Raw genomic sequence first — 25689 nt, 5'->3', positions numbered from 1 at the left:
TGTGACAGGCGCATGACTAGGATCGGGGAGCAATCTGTAGGTCGACGTTCTCGTCTAAATAGGAGCGCAATTGGTGGAATAGAGAATATAGCTGTTTGAATTTTTCGTCCATGTCTGCAAGTTGGAGAAATTTGGCGTGCATCTGCTGCTTCTTGATGAGTATTTGTTCGCTGTAGCGTTTTTGGTCTTCGAGCTGTTGTTTGTTCATTTCGACGCATTTTTGAGACAGCACCTCCAGAATCTTGAGGAGATCTTCCTCTGAGTCGTCAACGGCATCGCGCAGTTCCTGGTTGTATCTTTTCCTATTTGTCAGAAGGTCTGCCAGTTGCTGATTCTCTAGTCTCAGTTCCTGGATACGCCTGGTTTTTGGCGAAGGCGCATACAGCTGCGTGTCGTCAATGGGCTTCAGATTGCGGTACTTAAATCTGCTTTCGTCCTCTGCCGGAATCAGGCCCTGGTAATTAGCATTAAGTGACGCAGAGATCTGATCTGTCTGTGCCCAAATATCCTGTTTTAGCTTGGCGTTCTCGTTTAGCACTTCCGCCAAATCGTCCACCAGACGATACAGAGCCCCATAGTTATCTGTGTTGATGACATTCATCTCCTGGTTATACGGGGTCTGCCCCGTTTTGCCGTCGGCAGCAAGATCTTCTGGAGGCATACTAAAAATAAAAAATTAAATATATTCACTCGGGCTAATTAAATTATTTCAGAGCGAAACTAGCGGCCGAAGTATTTCCTCTCTAGAGGTCTGGTGACGTTGTAGGCAATAAAGGAGAAGCCGAAGGCGAGCTCGAATCCAATCTCCGCGCCAAACTCTCCAATTTTTCTTCCAACGACACCGGCATACCACGTCTGGTCCATACCAATTGCAGTACCCGCAGCACCGCAGCAGAAAGCGAACGCGCCCGCGTATCCTGGGTTCAGAAACTTCTTGTTGTTGTAGATGTCGAGGTTGTAGCCGCTGAAGCCCTTCAGGTAGAAGAAGTGCTCGGAAAGCGAGATGGCGTCGTAGATAGCCAGGTAGTATCCGATGATATTCATGAAGTTCTCAACAACAGACTCGAAGTGGTAGTATGCCGGGATACAAATGGCAAGGGTAAGGAAGTTTCCAACAACGGTCCAAACGACTCTTGGCACCTTGGCCAAAGGCGACCAGAAAGCCTGGGCGCCCAGAGCGATGGAGTACATGTTTGGCAGGTTGTTGCAAACGGTCGAGAGAGCGAGCAGCACGCACAAGAATTCTCCAAACTTGTGGAGCGAGTGCTCAACGAGAATGGCGTACACCAGCCCGCCAACAGAGTACTCGCTGTAATAGTCGGCGTAGGTCTGGTTGGTCTTGATACCGGTGATGGCAGCAGCACCCAGAATCATGGTGAAAATCAGAGGAAAACACAGACCGCCGAGCACAGAAAAGAAGACTTTGGATGGGTTGGAGTTTGGCTTCATGTAGACGGTGTAGTCGGCGGCGTAGGTGGTCCATCCGGCAGCGAAACCGAAAATGGTGCCTCCGAAAGAGAGAACATCGCCGGCAAAAGTTTCGCCCGAGCCCCACGTGGTGAAAGTTCCGTCGTCGTTGGGAATGCCCGCGACGAAGACGTTGTCGATGGACAATCTGGCGATGATGGCGATGAAAGCGACCATGTTAGGGATCCAGGACCACTTCTCGTAAGCGTGGATGACGTTGTAGCCGAAGAAGCTGACGAGAATGGTGAGGACGACAATGATCAGACACCCGGCCCACGCTGGCAGAGCGTGGTTGTTGACGATGTTGAGCAGCTGGGCAGAGGACATGATGTTCACGGCACCCCAGCCAACACAGGCAACGACGTTGATGAAGGCGAAGATCCGCATCGCAATATCTCCAACAAGGTATCTCGAAAGCACCATCTGTCTGAGACCAAACTTGGCTCCGTGGATGGAGAAGAAGGCTACGGGAATGCCACCCAACAGATTGAAGAAAATAATGGCCAGAACAGAGGTACCAAAGTCAAGGCCAAAAACACCGTAGGACAGGCAGCCAATGTTGAAGGTGGCAATCACCATGTTGGCAGAGAGCCACATGGACGCGCAGGTCCAAAGAGAGCTTTGGGTTTTCTCCTCCACGGGAATCATCTCGATACCTCTTGTTTCACCATGGAACATGCTCATGATGTTGGCGTAGAAGCCAGAGAGTCTGGTCTTCTCCACCTCGGAGGTCTCTTGGACGAAAGGCTCGTCGCTCAGCGACTCGTCGATCTTCTTCTCAGGGTCTGGGGCCATTTTGTGCTGATTGGGGAGGCAGATAACGTTCGTTTATATAGAAAATTTTTCACGCTAGATGACATGCGGCCAACAAACAATGCAGGCTGCGGGCCAAACAAGCAAAAAGCCATACGGACTGCCTTTATCTGACATCCGCCTAAGAAAAATCTGCAGCCGCAGCCTTATCTCTAAGTCTGCAGGCTCGGCCATGAACAAGGGTCCGCGGCACGCCTCGGACGGCGCTTCCCGTGCCGGTGCACGGGTGTGGATAATGATGCGGGCCTCGGCAAGCGGGTACTTACGGTGCAGAGATGTGGATGCTTTTTATATTTACTTGATTGCATGTCCTTGAGAGAGAGCATAGACAAGGCCACGTCGGCCGAGCTGACCGAGGACGATTTCGCGCTGCTGCTGGACGTCGTCGACATCGTCAAGAGCGACGCCGATGCCAACATCGAGGAGTCGGTCGACATCATCAAGACCAAGCTCGAATCCAACAACGCCAACGTAATTCTGCGCAGTGTGTCGCTGCTGGACTTTTTGGCCGAGAACTGCGGCGCCATGATGCGCGGCCAGATCGCCAAGCGGTCCTTCGTCAACAACTACCTTGTCAAGCTGGTGAACGATCCGAAAATGCACAATTCCATCAAGTACGCTGTCATCAAGGAGATCTACAAGCTGAGCAAGAGCTTCAAGGGCGACGAGTCGCTGCGTGCGATGGAGGACAGTTTCAAGGAGCTGCAGAAGAAGTACCTGTATCTGTGCCAGCAGGCGGTGTCTGAGGTCGACGGCACTCCAAAGCCCGCTGGTGGCGACGAGGACGAGGAGCTCAGAAAGGCGATCGAGATGTCGCTGAGAGAGACGGGCCCGCCGTTCGGCGAGCCCGAGAGCGCGTCCGTGGCCGGGCAGACGCCGGATGTGCCTGCTGGCGCGCCAGAGTACGCGCCAGCTCCCGCGCCTGCGCCGGTTCCGGCCCCAGAAAAAGTGCGTGCTCTGTACGATCTGCAATCGAACGACGAAGACACGCTGTCGTTCAGGAAAGACGACATCATCGTCGTTGTCGAGAAGGTCAACGACGACTGGATTCGGGGCTGTCTGAACGGGAACCTGGGCATTGTGCCTGTGAACTACGTCGAGAAGGTGCCGCAGGCCACCGAGCGCGAGCTGGCCGAGCTGGTCACCCTGCTGGACAACTCGTTCAACGTGGAGGTGCTGCTGTCGAAACTGATCGATCTCAAGACGCGGCTGGCTTCGCAGCCGATCTCCAGCCAGGAGTTCGAAAGCATACTGATTAGGGACCAGATCCCGGGCAAATTGGACCAGCTCACGCAGACGAGGGAGACGCTGCGCCAGATATTGGATCTGTACAAGCTCAAAGTGCTGGAGCTGCAAAGTATGCAGAAAAACGTGGACGCGAGCGTCGAGCTGTACCACCAGCTGCTGAGAGACGCGAAAAACAGCCAGCCGCTGCCGTCGCCGAATCCGACCACGTTCGGGTTCAGCCCGCAGCAGAGCCAGTACCAGATCCAGCCGTCGCCTTTCTAGAGAACTTCATTCCAAATTGACTAGCCAGTTGCTCAACAGACACGAGGTTGTGCTCCCGGAACCTCTTCACGTCGTCGAGCGTGTCGTTTTTTGAGACGAAAATGGCGCCCAGCCGCTGCACAACTGCGGCGCCATCGCTAAGAAACACCCGTTTTTTCTCACTCAACACCTGCAGTTTGTATAGCACAAGAACAACAATCGACACTTTGTATTCGCTGAACTCAGAGACGTACGACGGCTCCGGCGTGGTAAGGATCTCTGAGTACACCACAGAAAGCTGCTCCCAGAGCCCATGCAGAACAACGCTTGTGCACGGTTCGAACTGCAAGCGGGCCAAAAGCGCAGCCACCGTGTGCAGTCTAAACAGCTGCACGCACACGTATCTGACCCGCGAGTATGTTTTGAGCTGTGCGACGCTCAGCCGTGGCAGACGGGCCGGCTGGGCCAGATCTGGAGCGAGGTCGACCACACAGATCTCCCCCGGCGGCCACTCACGTTCCAAAATGTCCGCCACCAGCTCTGCCAGCGACTCGTGCTCCAGCTGCTCGATCATAAATAAGGCTGATTTATTTCCAATATTTATTTACTCCCCAGACCGATCTTTTTTTTTCAAAAACATACGCCAATACAGCTGGCAGTTGTTGTCCCCGAGTTGCATGTCTTTTGAAGCGTACGAAGACGTGACGGGGCTGCGGTTTGCGTGGAACGCGCTGCCGCAGTCGAAGAGTGATGCCAAAAACTACGTTGTGCCGTTCTCCTGTCTGTACCAGCCGCTCAGACCCATGGAGAGTCCGCTCTTGTTAAACGGGCCCCCCATCTCCTGTCGCGCGTGCCGCGCCCTGCTGAACCCGTACTGCCAGCCTGACCTGCAGAGCAGAACGTGGACGTGCTCGCTGTGTCGGCTGCGCAACCAGTTTGCCCACGAGCTCACCGATCTGCCATTCGAAGCTCGTCCTGAGGCCGTCAATTACGAGTACATATTGCCGCCGCTGGCCACGCAGCAGCCCTACGTGTTCCTCTTTGTGGTGGATCTGTGCCAGGAACCGGAAAACCTCGCTGCCCTGAAGGAAAGCCTGCTGGTGGCACTGAACCTGATTCCCCCAGATGCCCTGGTGGGCTTTATCACGTTTGGCAAAAACGTCAACGTCCACGAGATCGGCCACCAGGACTCCTGCTCGAGCTACTGTTTCAACGGGCTGAAATCCTACAACGCGGACCAGATAGAGAAAACTCTGGGCGTGCTTTCTGGAGACCTCAAGGCACACAGAAGACCCGTCCAGAACCAGCCTGAAATGCCGCTCAACCCTGCGAGCAGATTCATCCAGCAGCTGGCTATGTGCGAGTTCCAGCTCACTACTCTAATCGAGTCGCTCGCCCCAGACTCGTTTCCTGTCGAGAAATACCACCGGAACGAGCGTGCTACGGGAGCTGCGCTGAACGTAGCCACCAACCTGCTTTCGTCCACGTTCGCCAAGTCCGGCGCCCGTCTGATGCTGTTTACCGGAGGCCCCTGCACATATGGTCCGGGCAAAATCGTGGACACCGCTCTGAAAAACCCAATCAGATCACACAGCGATTTGCAAAAAGATCCGGCCATGCTGAAGCAATACAAAAAAGCGGCAAAATTCTACGAAGAACTGGCGGCCATTGCATCCAAGGCTGGCCACACAGTGGACATATTCGTTGGCTCCTACGACCAGGTCGGACTCGCCGAGATGGAATGTCTCATGCACGGAACGGGCGGCACGGTGATCCAGAGCGACGGTTTCTCGACCGCCATTTTCAAGCAGTCTCTGCAACGGTTTTTCAATCGTACGCCCGCGGGCGCGCTCGAGTTCGGCCTCAACGCCACGCTCGAGATCAAAACCACAAGCAACCTCAAGCTCAGCGGCATCGTCGGTCACGTGATCGCGCTCAAGCACAGGACGCCGTTTGTTGCGGACAAGGAGGTCGGCGTAGGGGGCACCGACACGTGGAAGCTGGGCGGGGTTTCTGTGCACTCGACGTACGGCGTGTATTTCGAGCCTGTCGTTGAGGCGAGCCAGCCGTTCGGAATCATACAATTCATCACCAGCTACCAGCATTCGGACGGCACGCGCAGACTGCACGTGACCACCAGTCACCGGCCAAGTCTGCAACCGGGGCAGAGTCTGATTGACTTCTTCGACCAGGAGGCCGCAGCCGTCCTGGTCGCCCGTCAGGCGCTCTATAAGGTGCTGAAAGACAACTCAACGGACGCTATTCGGTGGTGCGACAAGATATTGGTGGACCTGTGTTCCAAGTTTGGAAGCTACAAAATGGGCGATCCGCGGTCGCTGGTGCTGTCTCAGAATTTAAACCTCTTTCCGCAGTTCATGTACCACCTGAGACGATCCAATTTCATCCAGATCTTCAACTCGTCGCCGGACGAAACGGCGTTCTACCGACACTGCTTCCTGACCGAGGAGTGCATGAACTCGCTCATTATGATTCAGCCCACGTTGACGTCGTTTGAGATCGAAAAGGAGCCAGAGCCGGTGCTGCTGGACTCGCTCTCGATCAGACCAGACAGAATCCTGCTCCTGGACACGTTTTTCCACCTACTAATTTTCCATGGCTCCCAAATAGCAGAGTGGAGAAGACAGGGGTACCAGGACCTGCCGGACTACGAATACTTCAAGGAGTTTTTGAACCAGCCGCGTGTGGAAGCCGCGGACATCCTTGTCGACCGGTTCCCACTGCCGCGATTTATCGACACCGAGGAAGGCGGGTCGCAGGCGCGGTTTTTGATGTCGAAGCTGAACCCAACCACGTCGTACAAAAACGGCGACGATCTGCACATTCTGGCGAACGGACAGACCGACAGCGGCGCCGTGATCCTCACGGACGACGTGAGCTTACAAACGTTCATGAAACATGTCAACAACGCGGTGGTCAAGCCGACCTAGATACAAAATTCAGCAAGCTGGAACTTTGTAAGTGTAAATCAAAAATTATGAGACCCACACTCCTCCAAAGGGAAGAGCTGGCGAGCCTGCCAGCAGCAGGTACGTGCAAAGCACACTGGACAGGCCCGATCACAAGGACTTCATGATCTCCTGTGATTTCCCAAGGTAAGTATGAGAAAATATTTTTCGGGGACGGGCCGTTTATATAGTGCTGAATAGCCGGGTAATCTTGGGGAGAACAAAAAGTCGAGTAGGCATTTTCCAAAAACGAAAATAAAATAAATATTGTTTTATGCCTTCGTTCAGAGAGGATAATTTCCTGGTGGTCCAGCCGGGCTCGCAGAACACGCTCGTGCGATTTGGGATTGAGGACGTGCTTAGTCCTCCCGCATACAGCATCCCCACGAAAGTGTACAAAAATGCACAGGACACGGCGTACTACACCATCAAGCCTCAGGACGAGGCACTCGCTGTGTACCCCATTGTGAAGGGCGAAATCGTCGACGTCCACGGACTGAATTTCCTGTTCAAGTGTATTGCTCGCTCAATTCTCAAAGACCATCCGGTTTTGCTCCTCAACAGCATCGCCTTTACCGTGGTGCAGACCTCCAACAGATGGTCGAACGACGCGATCGAAATGATCACCAAGTACGTTTTTGAGACGCTGAAGTTCGGGGCCTTCTCCATAGTGCCTGCGTCGCTGTGCTCGATGTTCGCGTACGGGTCTTTGGCCAACGCTTGTGTTGTTGACGTTGGCTACGAAAAGACTGAGATCACGCCGATCCTGGACTACCAGGTGTACATTCCGGGGATAAAAATCATTGACAAGGGCGGAAAGAGTATAAACGATAGATTGGCCAAAATCCTGCCGGACCTGACGAGCGATCAGGTGGAAATGCTGAAGCGGTCAGCGATTTTTGAGGTTTTGAGTGAGGAGGACGCCAAAAACTCGTTTTTCGGCGCAGAGCAGCTGGTGGAGAAAAAAGAGGAGGACGACGGCGTGCTCGACGTCGCAGCGATCGTGACGAGCGACAAGCCCACCAGGGAGATTCTGGCCGAGAAGGAGAAGGAGAAGCGCAAGAGCGGCAAGGCGGCGGCAGAGTCGAAGCCAAACAGCGAGCTGGAAACGAACACGTTCGTGGACAGCGAGGGCAATGTTGTGAGCGTGGGCAAGGAGCGGTTTCAGGGCTGCACGGACCTGATCGAGAGCATTGGAGCGGCTATCCATCGCACACTGTCGAAAATTACAGATCTCAAAAGAGCGCAGGAGTGCTACGACAACTTGATCCTGGTGGGCCAGACGACGAAGATCAGCGGGTTCAAGGAGGCGCTTGTGGTGCATCTGTACCGCAACTTTGTGGTTGGACAGGGCGCGACGTCTGCTCAGGGCGGAGCGTTCCGCGATACGAATAACATGATCCAGGACCTGAACCTGATCCAGGTGCCGAAACACGTCAAGCTGCTGAGCCGGCCGGACTACTTTGCCGAGTGGAAGAAGACCGGGTTCGAGGACTGCTCGTTTCTGGGCGCACAGATACTCGCGAAGCAGGTGTTCAACTCGCACGCCGTCGGGGGCTCCTTCCTGCGCGAGGACTACATGGAAAAGGGCCCGATTGGTATTTGGCACAACAGGTTGTAGTATACATACACTAATAGGACTCAATCCCCGCGCAATCTCCTGGCAAGATGGATGTCTTTCTGCATGATGGTGACTCGCTTCGCGTGGAGTGCGCACAGGTTGGTATCCTCGAACAGATGCACAAGATACGCCTCGACGGCCTCTTGCAACGCCAGCACTGCGACCGATTGCCATCTGTAGGTGCTTGTTCCGAACTCGTCCTGGACGATTTCCCTGACGAGTCTGGCAAAGGGGAGTTTCCTGATAAGCAGCTCTGTGGACTTCTGGAACCTTCTGATCTCGCGCAAGGCCACAGTTCCGGGCTTGAATCGTTTTTTCTGCGCTTTGATATCTGTCGGGTCGCCCGGCTGGTTTCTCGCGAGCCCAGAGCTGAGAGTCGAGCCTGCCTTGACCTTTGGCGTGTCGGAGCTTTTTGACGGTGTTTTTTTGATACTGGCTGGCGAATTCTTGAAGCTCGTGCTGGAGCCCAACTTGGGTGTCTTTGGCGTTGTCGACACCGGCTTGTGCTTATTTAATCTGGCCATTGGAACAATGCCCTAAACTTTTATCAGGACAATTTTTTGGTTACCCCTTTGGAAATAATTAAGTGCAGTGGCTGGTCTCAAAAAAAAAAAAAAATAGAAAAAAAAGTATCCCTCAGAGGTGTCTCACCTACGTAATACTAATACAAATGCACAGGAAATGAACAGTCTTATTTCTCAGCAACCTCTGAGCCTTGAGAGAAGTTCGAGAATGCATCTGCCGCCTCCTCTGATGGCTCTTTCTTGGTCTCCTTTGCCTGTGGAGCTGCCTTACGAGAAGCCTTCACCTTCTTCCTTGGCTTCGGTGGCTCCTGGGTCATGAACTTGAGGAACCGTTTTCCCAGACCCTCCTTCTTCTTCTTAGCTGGCTTCTCCTCCACAGCCGCAAGCTTCTCGACCGCAGCTGGCTCGCTGGTAGCCACGTCTGCCACTGGCTCCTCCGGCTCCTCTGGCTGCTCTGGCTGCTGCTCTGGCTGCTGCTCCGTCCGCTTCACCAGCTTTGGCTCGTCATCCTCGGTAAATCCGTAGTCGACTGGTTCTTTCTTTGGCTCCTCCACCTTCACGGGCGGCGGTTCAGGGATCGACGCGTCGTCGAGCTTGAACTTCGAATGGTCGATCGTCTCCTCGTCGGAAATGTCACTGCTGATGTCTCTCTGCAGATGCTCGGGCAAAATCGAGTTTATTTTCTTCTCCTGCTGCTTGTTAGCCGCCTTGAGGTCCTTCAACTCGGCAACAAGGCCCTTTCTCTGCCCCTCAAGCTCCTCCTTCTGTTGCGTAAGCTTGGATCTCGCCGCCACATACTCCTCGTGCTCCCGCATCTTCTGCTCGTACTCCTTCTCGGCCTGCTCGTGCACCTGGTCGCTCTCGGAGGTCACTTTGTTAGACTCGCTCGACGCGGCTGCAACCGCAGCCTCAGCCTCGGCGATCTTGGCGGTGATTTTCTCCAATTTTTTGAATGTCGACTCCAATTTCGCACTAGCAATCTCATAGCGGTCCCGGTGCTCCGCCAAATACGCCTCGGCCTCTTCGCGCTTCGCCTTAAGCTCGTTCCACGCAGTAGTCTCCTTCTCGCACTCTGCCACGAGCGGAGCTAGCTCCTCGTCCTTCTCGGCGAGGATCGCATCCAGCTCGGCCTGTCTCTCGGCGTCTTTGCCGTCCTTCACCTTCTGGAGCCCGGTCAGCTTGTCGTTCCGCTCGGCGTCGAGTTCCTGCTTGCTCTTCTCCTCCTGCTCGATCTGCTCGCGGAACTCCTGCTGCTTGGCCTCGAGAGCGGCCTGCTGCTCGGCCTTCATCTGCGCCTGCTGCTCTCTTAGCGTGTCCTTATCTTCCTGCAGCTTCTGGCGACGTGAGACCTTGCCGGCCTCGCGTCTCTGCTTAGCCTCGAGCTTGGCCTGTTTCTGAGCAGCGAAGAACTCCGCCTGCGCCTGCTTCAGCTCGGCTTTGCGCTGCTGCGCAGCCAAGTTCGTCATACGCTGCTGCTCCACCTTGTCGTTCAGATCGGACAAAATCGGAGTCACCACCGACGACGCCAGGCGGTTTATCTCGTCAATGCTCATCCAAAGCCCGCCGCCAACATCAATCTTGCCGCTCGTCTGGTTCTTGCGCTTCTCGAAGTTCGCCTGCGCAACTTGCAGGGCCTTCACGTTCCACTCCCGGTTGCCAAATATATTGTCCTGCACAGCCTTGTTGTCGATCTGGTCGAGCATGGCATTGGCGTTGCTGATGGCCTTGATGAGCACGCGGTTGTCGATGAGCGAGTTGCGCGCCAGCGTCGCGCGCTCCGCCGCCGCATAGTCCAGCCGCGGGTCGAAATTGAGCGACGCCAGAGCGCCGACCGACGCAAACTCCTCGTTGTTCAGGTTGTCGCTCGCCGTAGGAATGCCGTACAGCCCGTCCCTGTTCGGGTTGAGCCTGGAGGACATGCTCTTGAGCGCGCTCTCCTTGGCCGAGAACGTGATCTTGGATATATCGACCGCGCCGTTTGCGCTCGTGTAGGCGTTGGCCGTGGTGAGGCCGGAACGGAAGTCCTGGTCCGGGTTGATCCTGGAGTTCATGCTCTTGGTGGCCGAGTCGGTGGCCCGGTTGAGGATGCGGCCGATGTTGATCACCTTGCTGGCCTCGTACGCGCCGCGCACGGTGGTGCCCGGGGTCGACGAGGCATGCAGGTTGCTCATGGTGGTGCGGCCGGAGCGCACGTCGTCAAAGTCGTACACGTCCTGGAGGGCCGATTTGGCGGTGGCCGACGCGGACTTGCGCAGCACAGACGAGGCCGCGTCCTGCGACAGCTCCGCGTCGCCGCCGTCCTCGTCCTCCTCGAAGAACGGGTACTTCTGGGACTTGGCACTGATGGCGGCGTATTCTGCTTCCGGTGCAAAGGTGTTGCGCTTCCAGGCCCTAGGCGCAGAGTCCGTCTTGGCAATCAGGGCGGCAGTGGCGGCCTCTGCGGACAATTCTCTCTTGTAAGGATGCACAGACAGATCTGAAGAGGAGGCCAGCAGCGCGGCGGTGTCTGAAGCGGAAGGGTCGACGCCAAGGTTGACCTTGGCCGGGTTGTTGTAGATTCCGTACTTCAACTTGGCCCTGTAGATGGCCTCCTCGCTGAGTGGCCGTCCGTTGGTCTGGTACACACTCTGGCGAGTGGATTTACTCGTAATGGAGGGGGCACTGTCCTGGTACGACAGCATTGAACAAAGGTTATCTGGAAGAGATGAAATTTGCGTGGTTGCTCTTTTAGAGGGTCTGTGGCTGTGCCGGATGAGGCTGGTGGGGAGCGGAGACGGGCAGGACGAAAGAAATGCTAATTGGGCGGGGTGGCGGGCAGGCGGTGCGTACGTTAGTGTGCTGCTTGAGCAGGCAGAGGCCGCTTGTGGACCACGTGTGATGTTGTGTGGATGGGGGGCTGCGCTGGACCTGTGGCGAGGTCGCAGCTGTAGTTACCCGGTTAGGAAAAGTGGACTGCATGTTTCGGGAAGGTCAAACAAAGTGTGCCCTTGCGCGACGACCGGGTAACGGGCCGCGAGAAGCGATAATGTGTCACTTACTGCGCCACCACGCCGCAAGCACTTCTGGCGATGCGTGTAGCCTGACAAAGCTGATAAGAAAATTATATAAAGCATGGCAAATGCCCGATCCGGTCACAAAACACAGCTTCTTGTTGTTTTCATGGACACACCCGACTGGAATTTAAGGCATTCCACGCGGTAAGAAGAGCATAGGGCATGGATTCTAGAGACACTCCCACTCCTTTGATGGAGCTAGTATCCGCTTTCGGGTACTCAGACCTAGAAATCGTTGAACAAAGAAAAGAGTCGCTCGTGTCGGAATTGAAGGAGATCGATTTCAATGCGGGCGACTTCTTGCACGAAATCCAGTACGACGACCTCAACTACTCCGACGTCGAATACGACGTCGATATCGATTTCGAGTGTTCAAGGTTGTCAAACACCCCTGAAACATCGCAGCAGAAATGCGCTCCGGACGACGAAGACATGCCGGAGCTCACCATCGACCCGTCGAAAGTCGATCTCAGTGGCTCCAGCCACGCCAACAACTTCTCGCTCGCGTCCATCTATCAGTCTGTCTATCCTCACCTATTGCCTTCTTCACCAGTTGGTCTTGGCCGGTTCGACACGTCTTACTCTGCTTTTCCGGACGACTTTCTCACGGAGTCCACGCCGGAGACACCCATCTCCTACCGCGGCTCGCCTGCCATGGACGCTTCAACTGTGGAGGCCAAAGCAGAGTACCTGGACGCCAGCGACGACGACTCGGAGTTGGCACTCCATTCGAAGTCTAAAATCACGCTCAAGATCCCTGTCAAGCTGCCGCATCGCCCGCTCATCCAGCCAGGCGGCAAGCTTGTGTGCGAGGTGGAGAACTGCGGCAAGCAGTTCAAAAACCGCGCGCTCCTGTCGCGTCACATCAACTGTGTCCATCTTCATCTCGAACGGTACGTCTGTGAGTTCTGCCACCGCAAGTTCACCAGGTCCGACCACATGAAGATCCACGTTGGCAGAATGCACCAGAACAAAAACGGCGACGCGAGAAAACGTAGCACGAGCAAGACCCGCCGCAAGAGATAATCGACCTTTGCATATTCCTGTTCGCCGTCGCACCCGCATCTTTGCATATCCAACCCCATTGCTGTTTTAATCCGTCATTGCAGACACGACCGTCTGTTTCACGTCATCTTTGCTAGAACGCGCGATCGCATTAATTTCATGCGGGCAACATATACTTTATAATCTAATACTTTAGCATACGCTGGGCATGCCTCTACTAACTCGCAGAACGCCTTGTTCCATTGGTTTACCCTTTGATTCTCCCTTGACTCTCACATGGTAGTTATTCCATTGGGCCCATTGTATTAATCAGATCGCAATTTATCCCTAGGTACATGTACTGATCTCAATTTCACTAACAAATAGCACCTTTTATCATTAATCCAGTATTCTCATTTAATCATTCTATTAATCTCAGTATTTGGTAAGTATACATATCGGCGGATGCGAGGTATTAGTTCATTTGGTCATATTGCAACGCCAGCTCGTGCAATTTGCGGTCGAGGGCATGGAGAAAATGGTATGTGAAATAGAGCGGCTCGTCGTTGGGGAACCCGAACGGCGACTTTTCGCCCAGCCAGAACTCGGAGCTCGTGTCGAGGTCGGTCAGAGACAGAAACTTGTTCCATTCCTGGAACGAATACTTGAAGCCGGGCTTTATGTTGGTCAAAAGGGTGGATTTGCGCAGTTCGATGATTATTTGTTGTAGTTGGCTCATTTTGGATAGGAGCGGATCATTTTGCTTGAGGAGACGAGGTTTAAGTGACTCTTGCGAGGCAGTATTTGGTTCTTTGCGCAGCGCAGCTAGGTGGCAGTGGTCGGGCTGTTGATAACTGGGGTTATTATAATTAGCCAGCTCGGTCGCGATTGAGGAGGCAGACAGGTACTCCTTAGTGGTGACAATGTCGAGATTAGACGCTTTTTTCGGGTCTAGCAGGTGGTGGAGGATCACCTCCTCGGAGTCCGAGTCGTCTGAATGGGAGGAGCTTCTCTTGCGCAGAATATTAAGGTTCTGTATTGTCTCGAGCGAGCTGAAAATGAAATCACTCATGTTCATAACCAGGATGGTCATAACCGGGATCGCCAAAATTGCCCACACACAGAAAAATGAACGGCCGCCACTCGTGGTGGGGGCCGGAACACCATACCCGATCGTGACAAAACACAAGAACGCAAAGTAGCAGCTGAGATGGTACGTCCAGCCTTCGTAGACGGAGAACAGCAAAGCCCCCAGGAGCCAGAACAACAGCCACGCGCTGAGGATTGTTAGCGCGCTGAAGATGTGTTCATGCCACATTGCTTTTCTGCTGGCCTTTTTCATGCGGTTGAAACTTTCCTGGTTCGACAGATTTGACGGTGCATTTTTCAGCTCGTCGCCGCGGAACCTCTGCAAACGGTGCCAGTAGAACGTAGAGGCAGACGAGAACATGACCAGTTCCCTAATGGTCGAGATTATGAGCCCGAACACCACCAGCCCCACGATACACCAGAGCAGAGTGAGTGTTTGTGCGCCGCTGTATTGCGGAACAAAGTCGCCGAGCCCGATGGTGAGAATCGTCGTTATCGAAAAGTACAGGGCCTCGCCGTACGACACGTGCAGCAGAGCTGTGAACATGCCGGCCCCCCACATTATCCAGGACACGAAGAACATGCTCTGCAAGATGAGCGTGTTCTGCACGCCATCAATGTTGAAATCCGGCGGGTACTTCTTCAGCAGCACGCCGAGGGTGTTGAGACTGAGCAGCAGAAAGTTGGCAAAATGAAGGACCACCGTGAACACCGCAAACCAGAACCCGTAAGAATAAGAATACCTGATATAGTGCTCGTGGCGCAGAAACTCCACATGGTAGATGGCTACCAGGAGCATCAGCATCATGCTGGCCACAAACCAGCCGGTCACGGAAACTATTTGAGCATAGCGGTAGCTCATTTTTCTTCGGTAGTTCAGCAAGAGACAAATATTCGCCACCACCCCGCACACCATCGAGATCGAGTTCACCGTGTAGCACCAGCTCTCGTCGGCGCCCGCCGGCTTGCCCGTGACCTTGTCCTGTTTCCACTTGCAAATCACGGATGCTACCGAAAGCAGGTTCGACAGCGGGCCGATACAGCCGCAAATCAGCGGGAAGTACGACGAAAACACGAACCAGATCAAAAACGTCGGCTGCCCCGGCCGCACTTGCAGGTTTGCCACGTTCCAGTCGGCGTTGTTGAGCAGGCTGTCGTAGTATTGTTGTATCTGGGAGGTCATGCGTTCGAGCGGAGCCGGCTCCTCCATGGTGCGCTCCGTCAGCGACCGGAAAACGGAGTCGACAAATTCGTCCTCCTGGAGCGATTCCCGTGTACTCTGGTCTCCGCTCATTCGGCCGGGAATCTATAATTTAGCATGTTTTAAAAAAATTATTTAATTATTTTTCGCTAGTGGTAGCGTTGCGGACATTCACCAGGTGCTGGGTACTTTCGAGAAACTCCAGTTCCTGCTCAATGAAGTCGCAGTAGTCCAGCGACGTCACGCCGGCAACGCGCAGATAATTGAGATCGATGGCCCTGTCGCAGAAGTATTTCTTGATGAACTGCCATTGGCGCAGCTCGAAGTCAAAGTCCAGCCCGGACTGGTCGCTGTACATGCGGACCCGCTTGCGCGCACTCCCGCTCGTCACAAACAGAAAGTCGTCCTTGCGCAGACTGACCGGGTCGAGTTTCGGGAAGTTCGAGTGCACAAACATCGGCCGGCTGTTAGTCTTGTTGAACCAGCCCGTGAACGTTCGAGCAGGGTCGTACACCACATCTCCGGACAACCAGTCGCGCCAGCGGCCCACAAGCGACGCCTGGCGTCGCTCGTGCTCCCTTTCGCGAGCTGAAAACCAGTCTTTGTACGCTGCTACCAATTTGTAGTCCACCACCGGATCGTACTGAATCATGCCCACTCCCGTGTAGTGCTCCTCTGGCTGGAGTTGCCAGTAGCCAATCACATCGACGGCCTTGCGCACATGGTAGAAGGGCAGCCCAAAATGCTGCGCGGCAGCCACAAAGGTCTCCTTGTCGCCCTCGCCAGCGCCGCCCTGCGAGAACAGCGGGTAGTACTGCTGCGGGCCGTAGTAGTTGTAGTACAGCGCCAGCAGCAGCGCCCGGATGTGCGTGCGCTTGTCCACAGCGATCTGGCCGGACTCGCTCGACGGGTCCGGCAGCGCGCCGGCGCGGTCGTGCAGCGGCATGCTCGAGAACGCGTGACTCGGGTCACGTGCATAATATTTGTTTGGCGTGACGTCGTCGATGTTGTTGCGCACCTGTTCGTCGCTGAGCTCGCGGTCAACGAGCTTGTAGTACGTGGGGTGTGTGACGCGGCGCCAGAAGTCGGGCCACGTGACCATCCCGTGCGACGTGAACGGCTCCGACACAAAAATCGCGTCCGGGTTGGCCACCGGCACGTTATCCGAGTCGAGAAACAGCACCCGCTCAAAAGAGGACACCAGCAGCGCCAGGCTTTTGTACTGGTAGCCTCTGATTGTGTATTTGTGTTTGCGGAGCTCGGGAACGCGCTCTGTGAGCAGCACGCACCTGGCGTCGAGGTCGGGCAGCACTTTTTCGCAGAGCATTTCCTCGTACTCGGCTTCCGTCGGGAAGATGAGCTCGACGGGCAGCTTTGAGCCCGTTGCGCGCAAGTTCTGGATCCCGAGCAGCGACAGCCACGAGAACTTGCCGCCGCCAATAAACACAATGCCTGCGCCCTCGTAGAGGCCCTCTGGATACGCCGCGGGCAGGTCGCGCACCACATTTTTGTGCGACGCAGCCAGGTCGGCCACCATTTCGGGCGGCACCTTGAGACAGTTCAGCAGGTACTCCTCGCTGAGCAGCGGCGTGCCGGCGGTGTCGTGCATGGCGATATTGACCGCCTTATACGCACCGGACTCGCGCCTGACCAGCACGTCGAGCGGCATGCCCGAGCCGGCCATGCTCGGCGCCAGCTCAAACCCCACCCTGGGCTTGTTGGCGAGAATCGTGGCCCAAATGTCCTTGAAATATTTCTGGAACTGCGTGTTGCGCTTCAGCTCGCTGTCTGTCTTGGCGACGGGCACAAAACGCACCGGCTGCGGCCCCTGCGAGTTGCGCAGCTCGCTGAGGCTGTGCTCGTACTCCAGAAGTGCGTCCAGACCCGCCTCGCCGGCACGCAGCCCGGCAAACGGCCGGCTCAGGCTGGAAGACTGAAGCTGGAGCTCGTAGTAGCTGAGCCCGCGGCGACGTCGCCGGGGCAACAGCGCCAGGGCCACAGCGGCCAGAAAGACGGCCGCCGCCACGCGGAAAAACGCGCGCCGTCGCAGACGGCGAACAAAGGAGCCCATGTTTGGATATTCTTCGGTGTTTGTTCACTTTATTTCCACACCCGTGCACCCGTCTGCGGCAGAAAATACGTTTGCGACATTTAAGCCTTTTGTTATTCTTTGCTTATGGAAAACACTACACGCAGACGTCGGCACTCTTCTGTGGGCAAGATCAATCTCGGAGACAACGCGGTGCCGTCCCTGCGCACCATGCACTCTGATAAGGACGTCAAGACGACGGCCAAGCTGCACAAACAACAGCTCAACAGAACCACAGACTCCGGCGACGATCTTGCCGTGCTCGGCAAGATCTGGGTCTCGGTCAAGATCCTCAGCTACAGACACCCGTGGCTGCCTCCGCTGGTGTTTCTGGCCGCGACGCAGCTGGCGTACTGGTTCTCCAACAACTACACTCCGTCGAACCCGCTGCACATGTTTATGACCATGTCGTACCAGGTTCCGGGCACAAACCCGCCTCTGTACGAGAAGGGCTGGAAGGACTTTGCGTTTGTCGCGTACATGATGGTGTTCTTCACGTTCTACAGAGAGTTCCTCATGCAGGTTGTGCTGCGGCCGCTTGCGCTGTACTTTGGCATCCGCAAGGAGTCCAAGGTTAGACGGTTCACGGAGCAGACGTACTCGATGTGCTACTACGGCGTGAGCGGCCCGCTGGGGCTGTACGTGATGAAGCAGACGCCGATGTGGTACTTCAACACGAGGGCGTTCTACGAGGAGTACCCGCACATCGCCAACTTCTACCTGTTCAAGTTCTACTACCTGGCGCAGGCGGCGTTCTGGGCGCAGCAGAGCGTGGTGCTGATCCTGCAGCTGGAGAAGCCGCGCAAGGACTTCAAGGAGCTCGTGTTCCACCACGTCGTCACAATGCTGCTGATCGGCCTGTCGTACAGGTTCAACTTCACGTGGATGGGCATTGCCGTGTACATCACGATGGACATCTCCGACTTCTTCCTGGCCACGTCCAAGACGCTCAACTACCTGGACTCGGTGTTCGTGGGGCCGTTCTTCTTCATGTTTGTGGCCGTGTGGATCTACCTCAGACACTGGCTCAACTTCCGGATTCTGTGGTCGGTGCTCACCGAGTTCCGGACCGTCGGGCCGTACACGCTCAACTTTGCCACGCAGCAGTACAAGTGCTGGATCTCGCAGCCGATCGTGTTCACGCTGATCTTCGCGCTGCAGCTCGTCAACCTGTACTGGCTGTTTCTCATCCTGCGGATCATGTACCGGTACGTGTTTCTGAACGTGGCCGAGGACGAGCGGTCCGAGTCCGAGTCCGAGTCCGACGACAAGAAGAACAACTAGCTACGCGATATTCATAAAGGCCTTCCTATCTACATGGCACTCAGGCCTCAAAGCTAATCTGCGACACTGGCTGCGACGCGCTGGCCCCGTGCTTTTCCTTGTACCGGCGGACCCGGTCGAGCCGCGTGCGGTAGCCGCGCTCCGCAGCCTTCGCCAGCACCCCACATATCAGGTTTGTAGCCCTAATAGAGTCGTCGTTGGCCGGAATCGCGTACGTCACCAGCGCCGGGTCGCAGTCGGTGTCCACGATGCCGATGCTGGGGATCCGCGACTGCGCGGCCTCGCCCAGGGCCGTCCGGCTGTCCCGCGCGCTCAGCGTCACCACGAGGTCCGGCTTCAGCACGCGCCGCGCCTCGAAGTCCGTCAGCGCCTTGCCCGTCCGCACGTCGCCCATGTCCACCTCCACGCGCGGCTTGGCGTTCTGCAGGCTGTTGGTGATCGTCCCCGGCACCCACTTGCTGGCCACGTACACGCCGTTGCACCGCTGCGCCGCCGCCCGCACAGACCGCAGCTGGCCCTCGCGCAGCCCGAGAAACAGCACCGTGCCGCCGTTTTCAACCACACCTTCCACCACCCTCGCCGCCCGTCTCAGGTGCGCGACCGTCTGCTCCAGGTCGATGATGTGCAGGTCGTTGTACACGCCGTAGATGTACGGCTGCGTCGAGTGCTTCCACAGCCTGGTGAAGTGGCCCAGGTGGGCGCCCGCGGCCAGCAGCTTCTGGACGGTGACTTGGTTCGCCGACGGCGGGCTGGTGATCAGCTCGTGCGGCCTGTACACGCCCCGGATCTCCGCGCCCAGCTCGCCCAGCACCCTGTCGTGGTACTTCTGGCGCACCACGAGCTCTGGCTCCGAGTACGGGTCGTGCTGCGCGGTCGGGACGAGGTTCGGGTACTCGGCGATCATCGACCGCGAGGAGCCCGCGCCGTCGCGCTGCGTGCGGCCCAGAAACGCCTTGAACAGCTCCCGGAACTTGCGCACCGCCAGCTCGTCTCTGTTGAGCGTCGGCAGCGGCGTCGAGTTGAGCAGCTCCTCGAACTCTGCCCGCGACATGTGCTTGAGCTCCTTGACGACGTTGGGGCCGAGCTGGTCGGCCGCGGCTGCGCTCTTGACGGCCGTGTTGCGTCTTGCCACTGTTGTGGCCAGAAGACGCCGGAAGTGCACACTCATGTTTGTGAAAATTTTCAACAAAGAGCATCCATACACGGAAAAAAATAAATTAGAGAACTGTTCAGTATGCTAGCACGCTGCACAAGAGTAGCACGGGGGTGCGCGCGCGGGCTTGCCACCAGGCGCGAGATCACGGCCGAGTCCGACTTTGCGTTCCGCAAGTCGCAGATCGCAAGTCTCCCCACCGCCGAGCAGGACGCGCGGTTCTATCCCGTCTACGGCGACCTGGTTGCTGGCGACGGGGCCGTGGAGCGCGTGCCCAGCTTTGTGAGCCGGTTCCGCCCCGTGTTCGCGGCACAGCCGGAGCTGCGTGTCATTGGCGACGCCAAGTTCATATTGAACGGCAAGGTCGCCAGCATCCGCCGCGCGGGAAAGGGCAGCATGTTTCTCGATCTGGTCCAGGACGGCCACAAAGTGCAGATCGTGGCGAACCACAAGATGATGGGGCTCACGATCGGCGAGTTTGCCGACTGGCACGGCCAGTTCAAGCCAGGCGACTACGTCTCGTGCACGGGGCATCCGGGCACCACCAACACGGGCGAGCTGTCGCTGAAAGCGAGCGAGCGGCTGCGGCTGGCGGCGCCCGCGCTGCACCCGGTCCCGCCCGCTTTTAGGGACCCGGGAAAGGTGTACAGCAACCGTGTGATCGACTACCTGGCGAACAGGCGGTCGCGCGACGTGATGACGGCGCGCGCACGGCTGGTATCGACGCTGCGGCGATTTTTGGAAGATCACGGGTTCATGGAGTTTGCGACGCCAATTTTGGGCTCAGGAAACTCCGGCGCCAATGCCACGCCGTTCACCACCACCAGCGTCCACGTCAAGAACAATAGAGACGAGCCGGTGCAGCTGAGCATGCGTGTTGCTCCGGAGCTCTGGCTGAAAAAACTGGTCATTTCTGGCTTCGACAAAGTGTACGAGATCGGTCCGATGTTCCGTAACGAGGGTGTCGACGCGACACATAACCCGGAGTTCACCTCATGCGAATTCTATGCAACGTTCACGAGTCTGACACAAACGATGGAATTCACCGAAAAGCTGTTCCAACGACTGATAGCCGAGCTGGGTACGCTCGCAATTTGCCGGGAGCGCTGCAGCTGGCTGCAGCAGATCCTGTCACGTAACGGCGGCGAGTTTAAAAAAATTGATTGCTTGCAGCAGCTGCCTCTCGAAACCGGCAGGCCGTTACCAGACTTCTCCAGCGAGGCGCTGGTCCGGTATTTCCAGGAGCTGGAGCTGCCGCTGCCCAAGGTGAGGTCGCCCCAGAAACTGCTGGACGAGCTCATCTCGGTGTATTTGGAGCCGCTGTGCCAAAAGGAACCAACGTTTCTCTACAACCTGCCAGAGGTGCTGTCTCCGCTGGCCAAATCTGCAACCGAAAATAATTTTAATGTCTCAAACAGATTCGAGCTATACATTGACGGCACAGAAATAATCAATGCATACGAAGAGGAAAATAACCCGTTCAAACAGGCGGCGAAATTTGCCGAGCAGCTCAGCGCACGCACCGAGCACGACGACAGAGACGCCATTCTGCCAGACGCGGCGTACGTGGAGGCCATGGAGTGGGGGCTGCCGCCAACAACGGGATGGGGCATGGGCATCGAGCGCGCAGTCATGTTTTTCACCGCGTGCGAGCGCATCGACCAGGTGCTGCCCTTCGGCAAGCTGCCAGACGTCTTGAAGCAGTAACCCGCAGCGCGCGGAAAACGCCTGCAGGCGGCGTCTGCCGTGAGCTGACGTAAGCAGTCACAAGATAGCAGTGTTCCGCCTCGCACCGGCACACGGCAACAGGCAGCTCGGGGAAACCCGAAAAGGCAGGTTAACAAAAAACACAATAGCGGCCGCAGAGCCAGAATAGATTAGCTGCAGCACACGCCAATCACGGCCCTTTGCGAACAATAGGCCCGGTCACTTCAAATAGAATCTGAATCCTGTCTATTTGCAATTTTTTCACCCACTTTACGATAATGAGCACGCTTGCAGGCTTATCAGCACCAAAGTGACCCTTAAAAATTTGTATATATATTGACTGAAATTAGCTCTCCTCTGATCCAAAGCATGTCTGTGTCTCAAGTTGCTCGTCGCATTGTGCGCAAGTTCTCCACCAAGGAAGGACTACTTGGAGATTACGATTATGCTTATCTGTTCACCCCACGTCTGCCATTTATGAAGGGCTCCGAAAAAGTCCAGCCTTTCTTTGGGCTCGACGACGAGATCCCTGTCGTGCTGGGCTTCCTGCTCGGACTCCAGCATGCCCTGTCGATGCTGGCCGGTGTCGCCTCGCCGCCAATCATCATTGGCGCTCTCGCCAACCTGAATGCCGACCAACAGCAGTACCTGGTGTCGTGCTCGCTCATCATCTCTGGTCTGCTGTCTGCGATCCAGATCACCCGTTTCAAGATCCCATACACGCCCTACTACATTGGCACTGGTCTGGTGTCCGTCGTGGGCACGTCATTCGCCACCATCAGCATTGTCAGCAAGGCATTTCCGATCATGTATAGCTCGGGAGTCTGTCCCGTGGCCAGCGACGGCACGAAGCTGCCATGTCCGGACGGATACGGTGCCATTCTCGGCACGGCAGCCGTGTGCGGTTTGCTAGAAGTGTTGCTCTCGTTCCTGCCTCCAGCGCTGCTGCAGCGCATTTTCCCGGCCGTCGTGACAGGTCCTGTGGTGCTGCTCATTGGTGTGTCGCTGATCGAGTCCGGATTTGAGGACTTTGCAGGTGGCTCCGGGTGCATGGACTCCCCCAACACCTGTGCGAAGGGCTACAGCTGGGGATCTGCACAGTTCATCGGGCTCGGGTTCCTGGTCTATCTCACAATCATCCTGTGCGAGAAGTGGGGGTCCCCCATCATGAAGTCCTGCGCCGTCATTGTCGGTCTGCTCGTTGGGTGCATAGTCGCCGCCGCATGCGGCTACTTCTCCCACGACTCGATCGACGCCGCCCCGGCCGCAACCTTCATGTGGGTGCACACGTTCAAGCTGTCCGTCTACGGCCCCGTCGTGCTGCCCTTCCTCGCGTGCTACATCGTGCTCATGATGGAGGCCATCGGCGACATCACCGCCACGTGCGACGTGTCCCGCACCGACATCGAGGGCCCCTACTACGAGTCGCGCATCCAGGGCGGTGTGCTCGCCGACGGATTCAACGGCATCATCGCCGCGCTCATGACCATGACGCCTATGTCGACCTTCGCGCAGAACAACGGTGTCATCTCCATCACCAAGTGCGCCTCCAGAACCGTCGGGTACTGGTGCTGCTTCTTCCTCGTGGTGATGGGTGTTTTCTCGAAATTCGCCGCCGCACTCGTCGCCATTCCCAAAGCCGTGCTCGGCGGCATGACCACGTTTCTGTTCACGTCCGTGGCCGTGTCCGGCCTCAAGATCATCGCCACCACGCCCTTCACCAGAAGAGACCGCTTTGTGCTCACGTGCTCGCTCATGTTCGGCTTCGGCGCCACCCTGGTCTCCGACTGGTTTAACAACGTTTTCACCTACCACGGCGACAACAACTCGCTCTCCGGCTTCTATGACGCCATCGTTCTCGTCATGGAGACCGGGTTCGCCGTCACCGGCTTCATCGGCGTCGTCCTCAACCTGTTCTTGCCGCAGGAGCCTGACAACGTCGACGCCGCGTCCGAGCTCATCGAAGAGCACGTGATCGACAACGACTACGGCCGCGTCGAGGAAAGCTCGTCCCAGGAGAAGAAGGCAGTTAAATAGCTCTAATACTTTCGTTACTTCGTTTGCACCAGCTTTCTGTGGCTCTTTTTCGCGTTGCTGCGGTGCCGCCTACTCTTCAGGTGGATCGCGTACTGCTCCCCGACAAACAGCGTCGGCCGCCCCGCGTCGTCCACGCACGTTTCGCAGTAGTGGTGCTGCCACTTCGTCTCGTCGTTTGCGGCCTCGCCGCGCGTCTCCAGCACGCCCGCCAGCGTCTCCGGCACCGCCAGCGCCTCCGCAGGCGGCGAGCCGGCCAAGAAGCGGCGGCAGACGTCGACTCCGCGCCGTGCCACGTCCTGCTCCCACGTTCCCAAATCCGTCGCGTCCAGCACCACCACCTGGCCGCCGTTCGGCCAGCCAAACTGCTCCTCGCGTGCCAGCTCGCGTGTCAGCGTCCTGGCGATCCACTTCACCTGCCGCCGCGCGTACCGCCGCGTGTTGCGCTTCATGTCCTCTATGCAGCCAGCCAGACGCTCAGGGCCCTCTTCCAGGTACGGCAGGAACTCCTTGTACCCAATGACCTGCCAGACGCCGCGGTCGAGCGCCATCTTGGGCTCCATCTGGCTGCGGAACGCGTGCAGCTCGCGGATCTCGTCCAGCGCGCCCTGCTGCAACATTTTGTCCACGCGAGAGTCCAGCCGCTCGTCCAGGACGTCCTGCCGCGCGTAGAGCCAGAAAAACAGCATCTCGTAGCGCAGCGCCGACGCTGCGTGCTGCTGCTGCGACCGGTAGAGGTCAGACGTGCGCTGTTTGGTGGAGAAGTAGATTTCGAGCGCGCGCCGCACGCGGCGATGGTCGTTCGGATGGAACTTCTGCGCCACAATGGGGTCTTTCTGCTGCAGCGCGCGGAACACCTCGTCGGGCGGGCCGTCCAGAACTGCCCGCTCGGCGTCGCTCAGCTGCGCTCTCGTGGCGGTATCTAGGGTCTTGTTCAGGAAAAGCAGGCTCTGAAGATAATAGTGCGTGCCACCGACGAGAATGGCGGTTTTTCCGCGCTTGTGGATGTCCGAAATCGCCGCCATAGCCTCCTGCTTAAACCTATGAATGAAATACTCCGTGTCCCACGGCGTGTGGTCCATCACATGGTGCGGCACACCTTTTCGCTCGGGCACGGGGTGCTTGTTGGTGATCTGGTCGAGGCCGCGGTACATTTGCATGGAGTCGGCGTTCACGATCTCGCCGTCAACGGCGCGCGCCAGCTCGACGGCAAACTGCGACTTCCCCACGCCGGTGGTGCCGATGACTGATATGACCTTGCAACTCATCCGGAGCATATATTTTTTTATTTTTTTATTTTAGATTTATGTAAGCGGTGCGACAAAATTTTTTATTATTTCGACATGTTGAAAAGTACGGCACGAGGCAGCGGATTGTTCCGTTTTTTCGCCACCTCGCGTGTTCTGGCGGCGCCTAAGGTCAAGAAAACACCCGAACAGCTGCGTGCGCTGCAGAAACGGGCCGAGAAAAGAGAGGCCGTCGCGGCGAGGAACGCCAGACGGCCCGCCGTCGAAAACCCTCTGTACATGCCTGTTCCCACGGCCCTGCGGTACCTGCGGGCAGCAGAGGTCGGCCGTCCCACGAACGAAGCAGTCATAACCCTCCAGGTGCGGGTCGTTTCCAGAAAGGGCGACGCGCCCCTGCAGGGCAGCATCAAGTTTGCCCGGCCGCTCACAGATACACAGATCCTTGTCTTCGCGTCCGACGAGGCAATGCAGCAGACCGCCCTGGCGGCCGGCGCGAGAATGGCCGGCGGAAAAGAGCTTGTCGACAAGATCGCGGCCGGCGAAATCGACCTGTCCGCGTTCGACAGAGCCATCGCTACCCCAGACATGGTTGCTGCGCTGCGGCCCGTGGCCAGAAACCTGGGGCCCAAGGGGCTCATGCCGGCCCCCAAGCGGGGCACCGTGGTGGAAGACGTGACGAAATACATCGAGGACAATATTTCTCTGCAGCCATTCAGACAGAGAAACGACCACATTGCGCTGAAGATTGGCAGGTGCGACTTTTCCGACGAGGACCTCCTGAAAAACGTGATTGCCGTGTCGGAGGCCGTCAAGGCTGCGGTGGCGGCAGCGCAGAGCAAGTCGCCCACGATTCTGGGCCAGACGGTGCTCTCCACGACCCACGGCCCGGGTATCGTGATAGACTTTTAGCATGTACATATCTGACGGCGTCGATTGGCGCGACGCACAAATTAAAAAAAATATCTATTT

At 56.8% G+C, this 25689-nt stretch overlaps 17 protein-coding genes across 17 annotated transcripts; 7 read left to right on the top strand and 10 right to left on the bottom strand.

Moving 5' to 3' along the window:
- Positions 1–16: 16 nt before the first annotated feature.
- On the bottom strand, positions 17–1044 carry KL911_002615 (uncharacterized protein; the record flags this gene model as incomplete). The annotated part of the gene is made up of 2 exons (XM_043197704.1): positions 17–662; positions 851–1044. The coding sequence occupies 2 exons, from the start codon at positions 1042–1044 to the stop codon at positions 17–19; spliced, it is 840 nt and encodes a 279-aa protein (XP_043054895.1).
- Positions 1045–1076: 32 nt separating this feature from the next.
- KL911_002614 (uncharacterized protein) lies at positions 1077–2394 on the top strand (the record flags this gene model as incomplete). Its single annotated transcript, XM_043197703.1, has 2 exons — positions 1077–1099; positions 1179–2394. 2 exons carry the CDS (start codon positions 1077–1079, stop codon positions 2392–2394), a joined length of 1239 nt encoding a protein of 412 aa, XP_043054894.1.
- A 192-nt stretch (positions 2395–2586) lies between these two features.
- Positions 2587–3789, top strand: KL911_002613 (uncharacterized protein; the record flags this gene model as incomplete). Its single annotated transcript, XM_043197702.1, has 1 exon — positions 2587–3789. One exon carries the CDS (start codon positions 2587–2589, stop codon positions 3787–3789), a length of 1203 nt encoding a protein of 400 aa, XP_043054893.1.
- A 101-nt stretch (positions 3790–3890) lies between these two features.
- KL911_002612 (uncharacterized protein) lies at positions 3891–6716 on the top strand (the record flags this gene model as incomplete). Its single annotated transcript, XM_043197701.1, has 1 exon — positions 3891–6716. One exon carries the CDS (start codon positions 3891–3893, stop codon positions 6714–6716), a length of 2826 nt encoding a protein of 941 aa, XP_043054892.1.
- Positions 6717–7008: 292 nt separating this feature from the next.
- On the top strand, positions 7009–8355 carry KL911_002611 (uncharacterized protein; the record flags this gene model as incomplete). The annotated part of the gene is made up of 1 exon (XM_043197700.1): positions 7009–8355. One exon carries the CDS (start codon positions 7009–7011, stop codon positions 8353–8355), a length of 1347 nt encoding a protein of 448 aa, XP_043054891.1.
- Positions 8356–8375: 20 nt separating this feature from the next.
- On the bottom strand, positions 8376–8879 carry KL911_002610 (uncharacterized protein; the record flags this gene model as incomplete). Its single annotated transcript, XM_043197699.1, has 1 exon — positions 8376–8879. One exon carries the CDS (start codon positions 8877–8879, stop codon positions 8376–8378), a length of 504 nt encoding a protein of 167 aa, XP_043054890.1.
- A 167-nt stretch (positions 8880–9046) lies between these two features.
- On the bottom strand, positions 9047–11560 carry KL911_002609 (uncharacterized protein; the record flags this gene model as incomplete). Its single annotated transcript, XM_043197697.1, has 1 exon — positions 9047–11560. The coding sequence occupies one exon, from the start codon at positions 11558–11560 to the stop codon at positions 9047–9049; it is 2514 nt and encodes an 837-aa protein (XP_043054889.1).
- Positions 11561–12094: 534 nt separating this feature from the next.
- Positions 12095–12958, top strand: KL911_002608 (uncharacterized protein; the record flags this gene model as incomplete). Its single annotated transcript, XM_043197696.1, has 1 exon — positions 12095–12958. The coding sequence occupies one exon, from the start codon at positions 12095–12097 to the stop codon at positions 12956–12958; it is 864 nt and encodes a 287-aa protein (XP_043054888.1).
- A 433-nt stretch (positions 12959–13391) lies between these two features.
- On the bottom strand, positions 13392–15299 carry KL911_002607 (uncharacterized protein; the record flags this gene model as incomplete). Its single annotated transcript, XM_043197695.1, has 1 exon — positions 13392–15299. One exon carries the CDS (start codon positions 15297–15299, stop codon positions 13392–13394), a length of 1908 nt encoding a protein of 635 aa, XP_043054887.1.
- Positions 15300–15345: 46 nt separating this feature from the next.
- Positions 15346–17277, bottom strand: KL911_002606 (uncharacterized protein; the record flags this gene model as incomplete). The annotated part of the gene is made up of 1 exon (XM_043197694.1): positions 15346–17277. The coding sequence occupies one exon, from the start codon at positions 17275–17277 to the stop codon at positions 15346–15348; it is 1932 nt and encodes a 643-aa protein (XP_043054886.1).
- Positions 17278–17301: 24 nt separating this feature from the next.
- On the bottom strand, positions 17302–18746 carry KL911_002605 (uncharacterized protein; the record flags this gene model as incomplete). Its single annotated transcript, XM_043197693.1, has 2 exons — positions 17302–18575; positions 18692–18746. 2 exons carry the CDS (start codon positions 18744–18746, stop codon positions 17302–17304), a joined length of 1329 nt encoding a protein of 442 aa, XP_043054885.1.
- A 15-nt stretch (positions 18747–18761) lies between these two features.
- KL911_002604 (uncharacterized protein) lies at positions 18762–19775 on the bottom strand (the record flags this gene model as incomplete). The annotated part of the gene is made up of 2 exons (XM_043197692.1): positions 18762–19063; positions 19142–19775. 2 exons carry the CDS (start codon positions 19773–19775, stop codon positions 18762–18764), a joined length of 936 nt encoding a protein of 311 aa, XP_043054884.1.
- A 38-nt stretch (positions 19776–19813) lies between these two features.
- KL911_002603 (uncharacterized protein) lies at positions 19814–21439 on the top strand (the record flags this gene model as incomplete). The annotated part of the gene is made up of 1 exon (XM_043197691.1): positions 19814–21439. The coding sequence occupies one exon, from the start codon at positions 19814–19816 to the stop codon at positions 21437–21439; it is 1626 nt and encodes a 541-aa protein (XP_043054883.1).
- A 426-nt stretch (positions 21440–21865) lies between these two features.
- KL911_002602 (uncharacterized protein) lies at positions 21866–22298 on the bottom strand (the record flags this gene model as incomplete). Its single annotated transcript, XM_043197690.1, has 2 exons — positions 21866–22164; positions 22283–22298. 2 exons carry the CDS (start codon positions 22296–22298, stop codon positions 21866–21868), a joined length of 315 nt encoding a protein of 104 aa, XP_043054882.1.
- Positions 22299–22348: 50 nt separating this feature from the next.
- On the bottom strand, positions 22349–23925 carry KL911_002601 (uncharacterized protein; the record flags this gene model as incomplete). Its single annotated transcript, XM_043197689.1, has 2 exons — positions 22349–23545; positions 23611–23925. The coding sequence occupies 2 exons, from the start codon at positions 23923–23925 to the stop codon at positions 22349–22351; spliced, it is 1512 nt and encodes a 503-aa protein (XP_043054881.1).
- A 25-nt stretch (positions 23926–23950) lies between these two features.
- Positions 23951–24750, bottom strand: KL911_002600 (uncharacterized protein; the record flags this gene model as incomplete). Its single annotated transcript, XM_043197688.1, has 2 exons — positions 23951–24182; positions 24287–24750. The coding sequence occupies 2 exons, from the start codon at positions 24748–24750 to the stop codon at positions 23951–23953; spliced, it is 696 nt and encodes a 231-aa protein (XP_043054880.1).
- A 66-nt stretch (positions 24751–24816) lies between these two features.
- Positions 24817–25629, top strand: KL911_002599 (uncharacterized protein; the record flags this gene model as incomplete). The annotated part of the gene is made up of 1 exon (XM_043197685.1): positions 24817–25629. One exon carries the CDS (start codon positions 24817–24819, stop codon positions 25627–25629), a length of 813 nt encoding a protein of 270 aa, XP_043054879.1.
- Positions 25630–25689: the final 60 nt, after the last annotated feature.

This window comes from Ogataea haglerorum (assembly GCF_019207285.1).
Source record: "Ogataea haglerorum isolate 81-453-3 chromosome Unknown 81-453-3_NODE_6_length_583072_cov_95.821986, whole genome shotgun sequence".
Lineage (NCBI taxonomy): Eukaryota > Fungi > Ascomycota > Pichiomycetes > Pichiales > Pichiaceae > Ogataea > Ogataea haglerorum.
The sequence above is the reverse complement of the archived record's forward strand: the minus strand, read 5'-3'. Positions and strand labels throughout refer to the sequence as shown.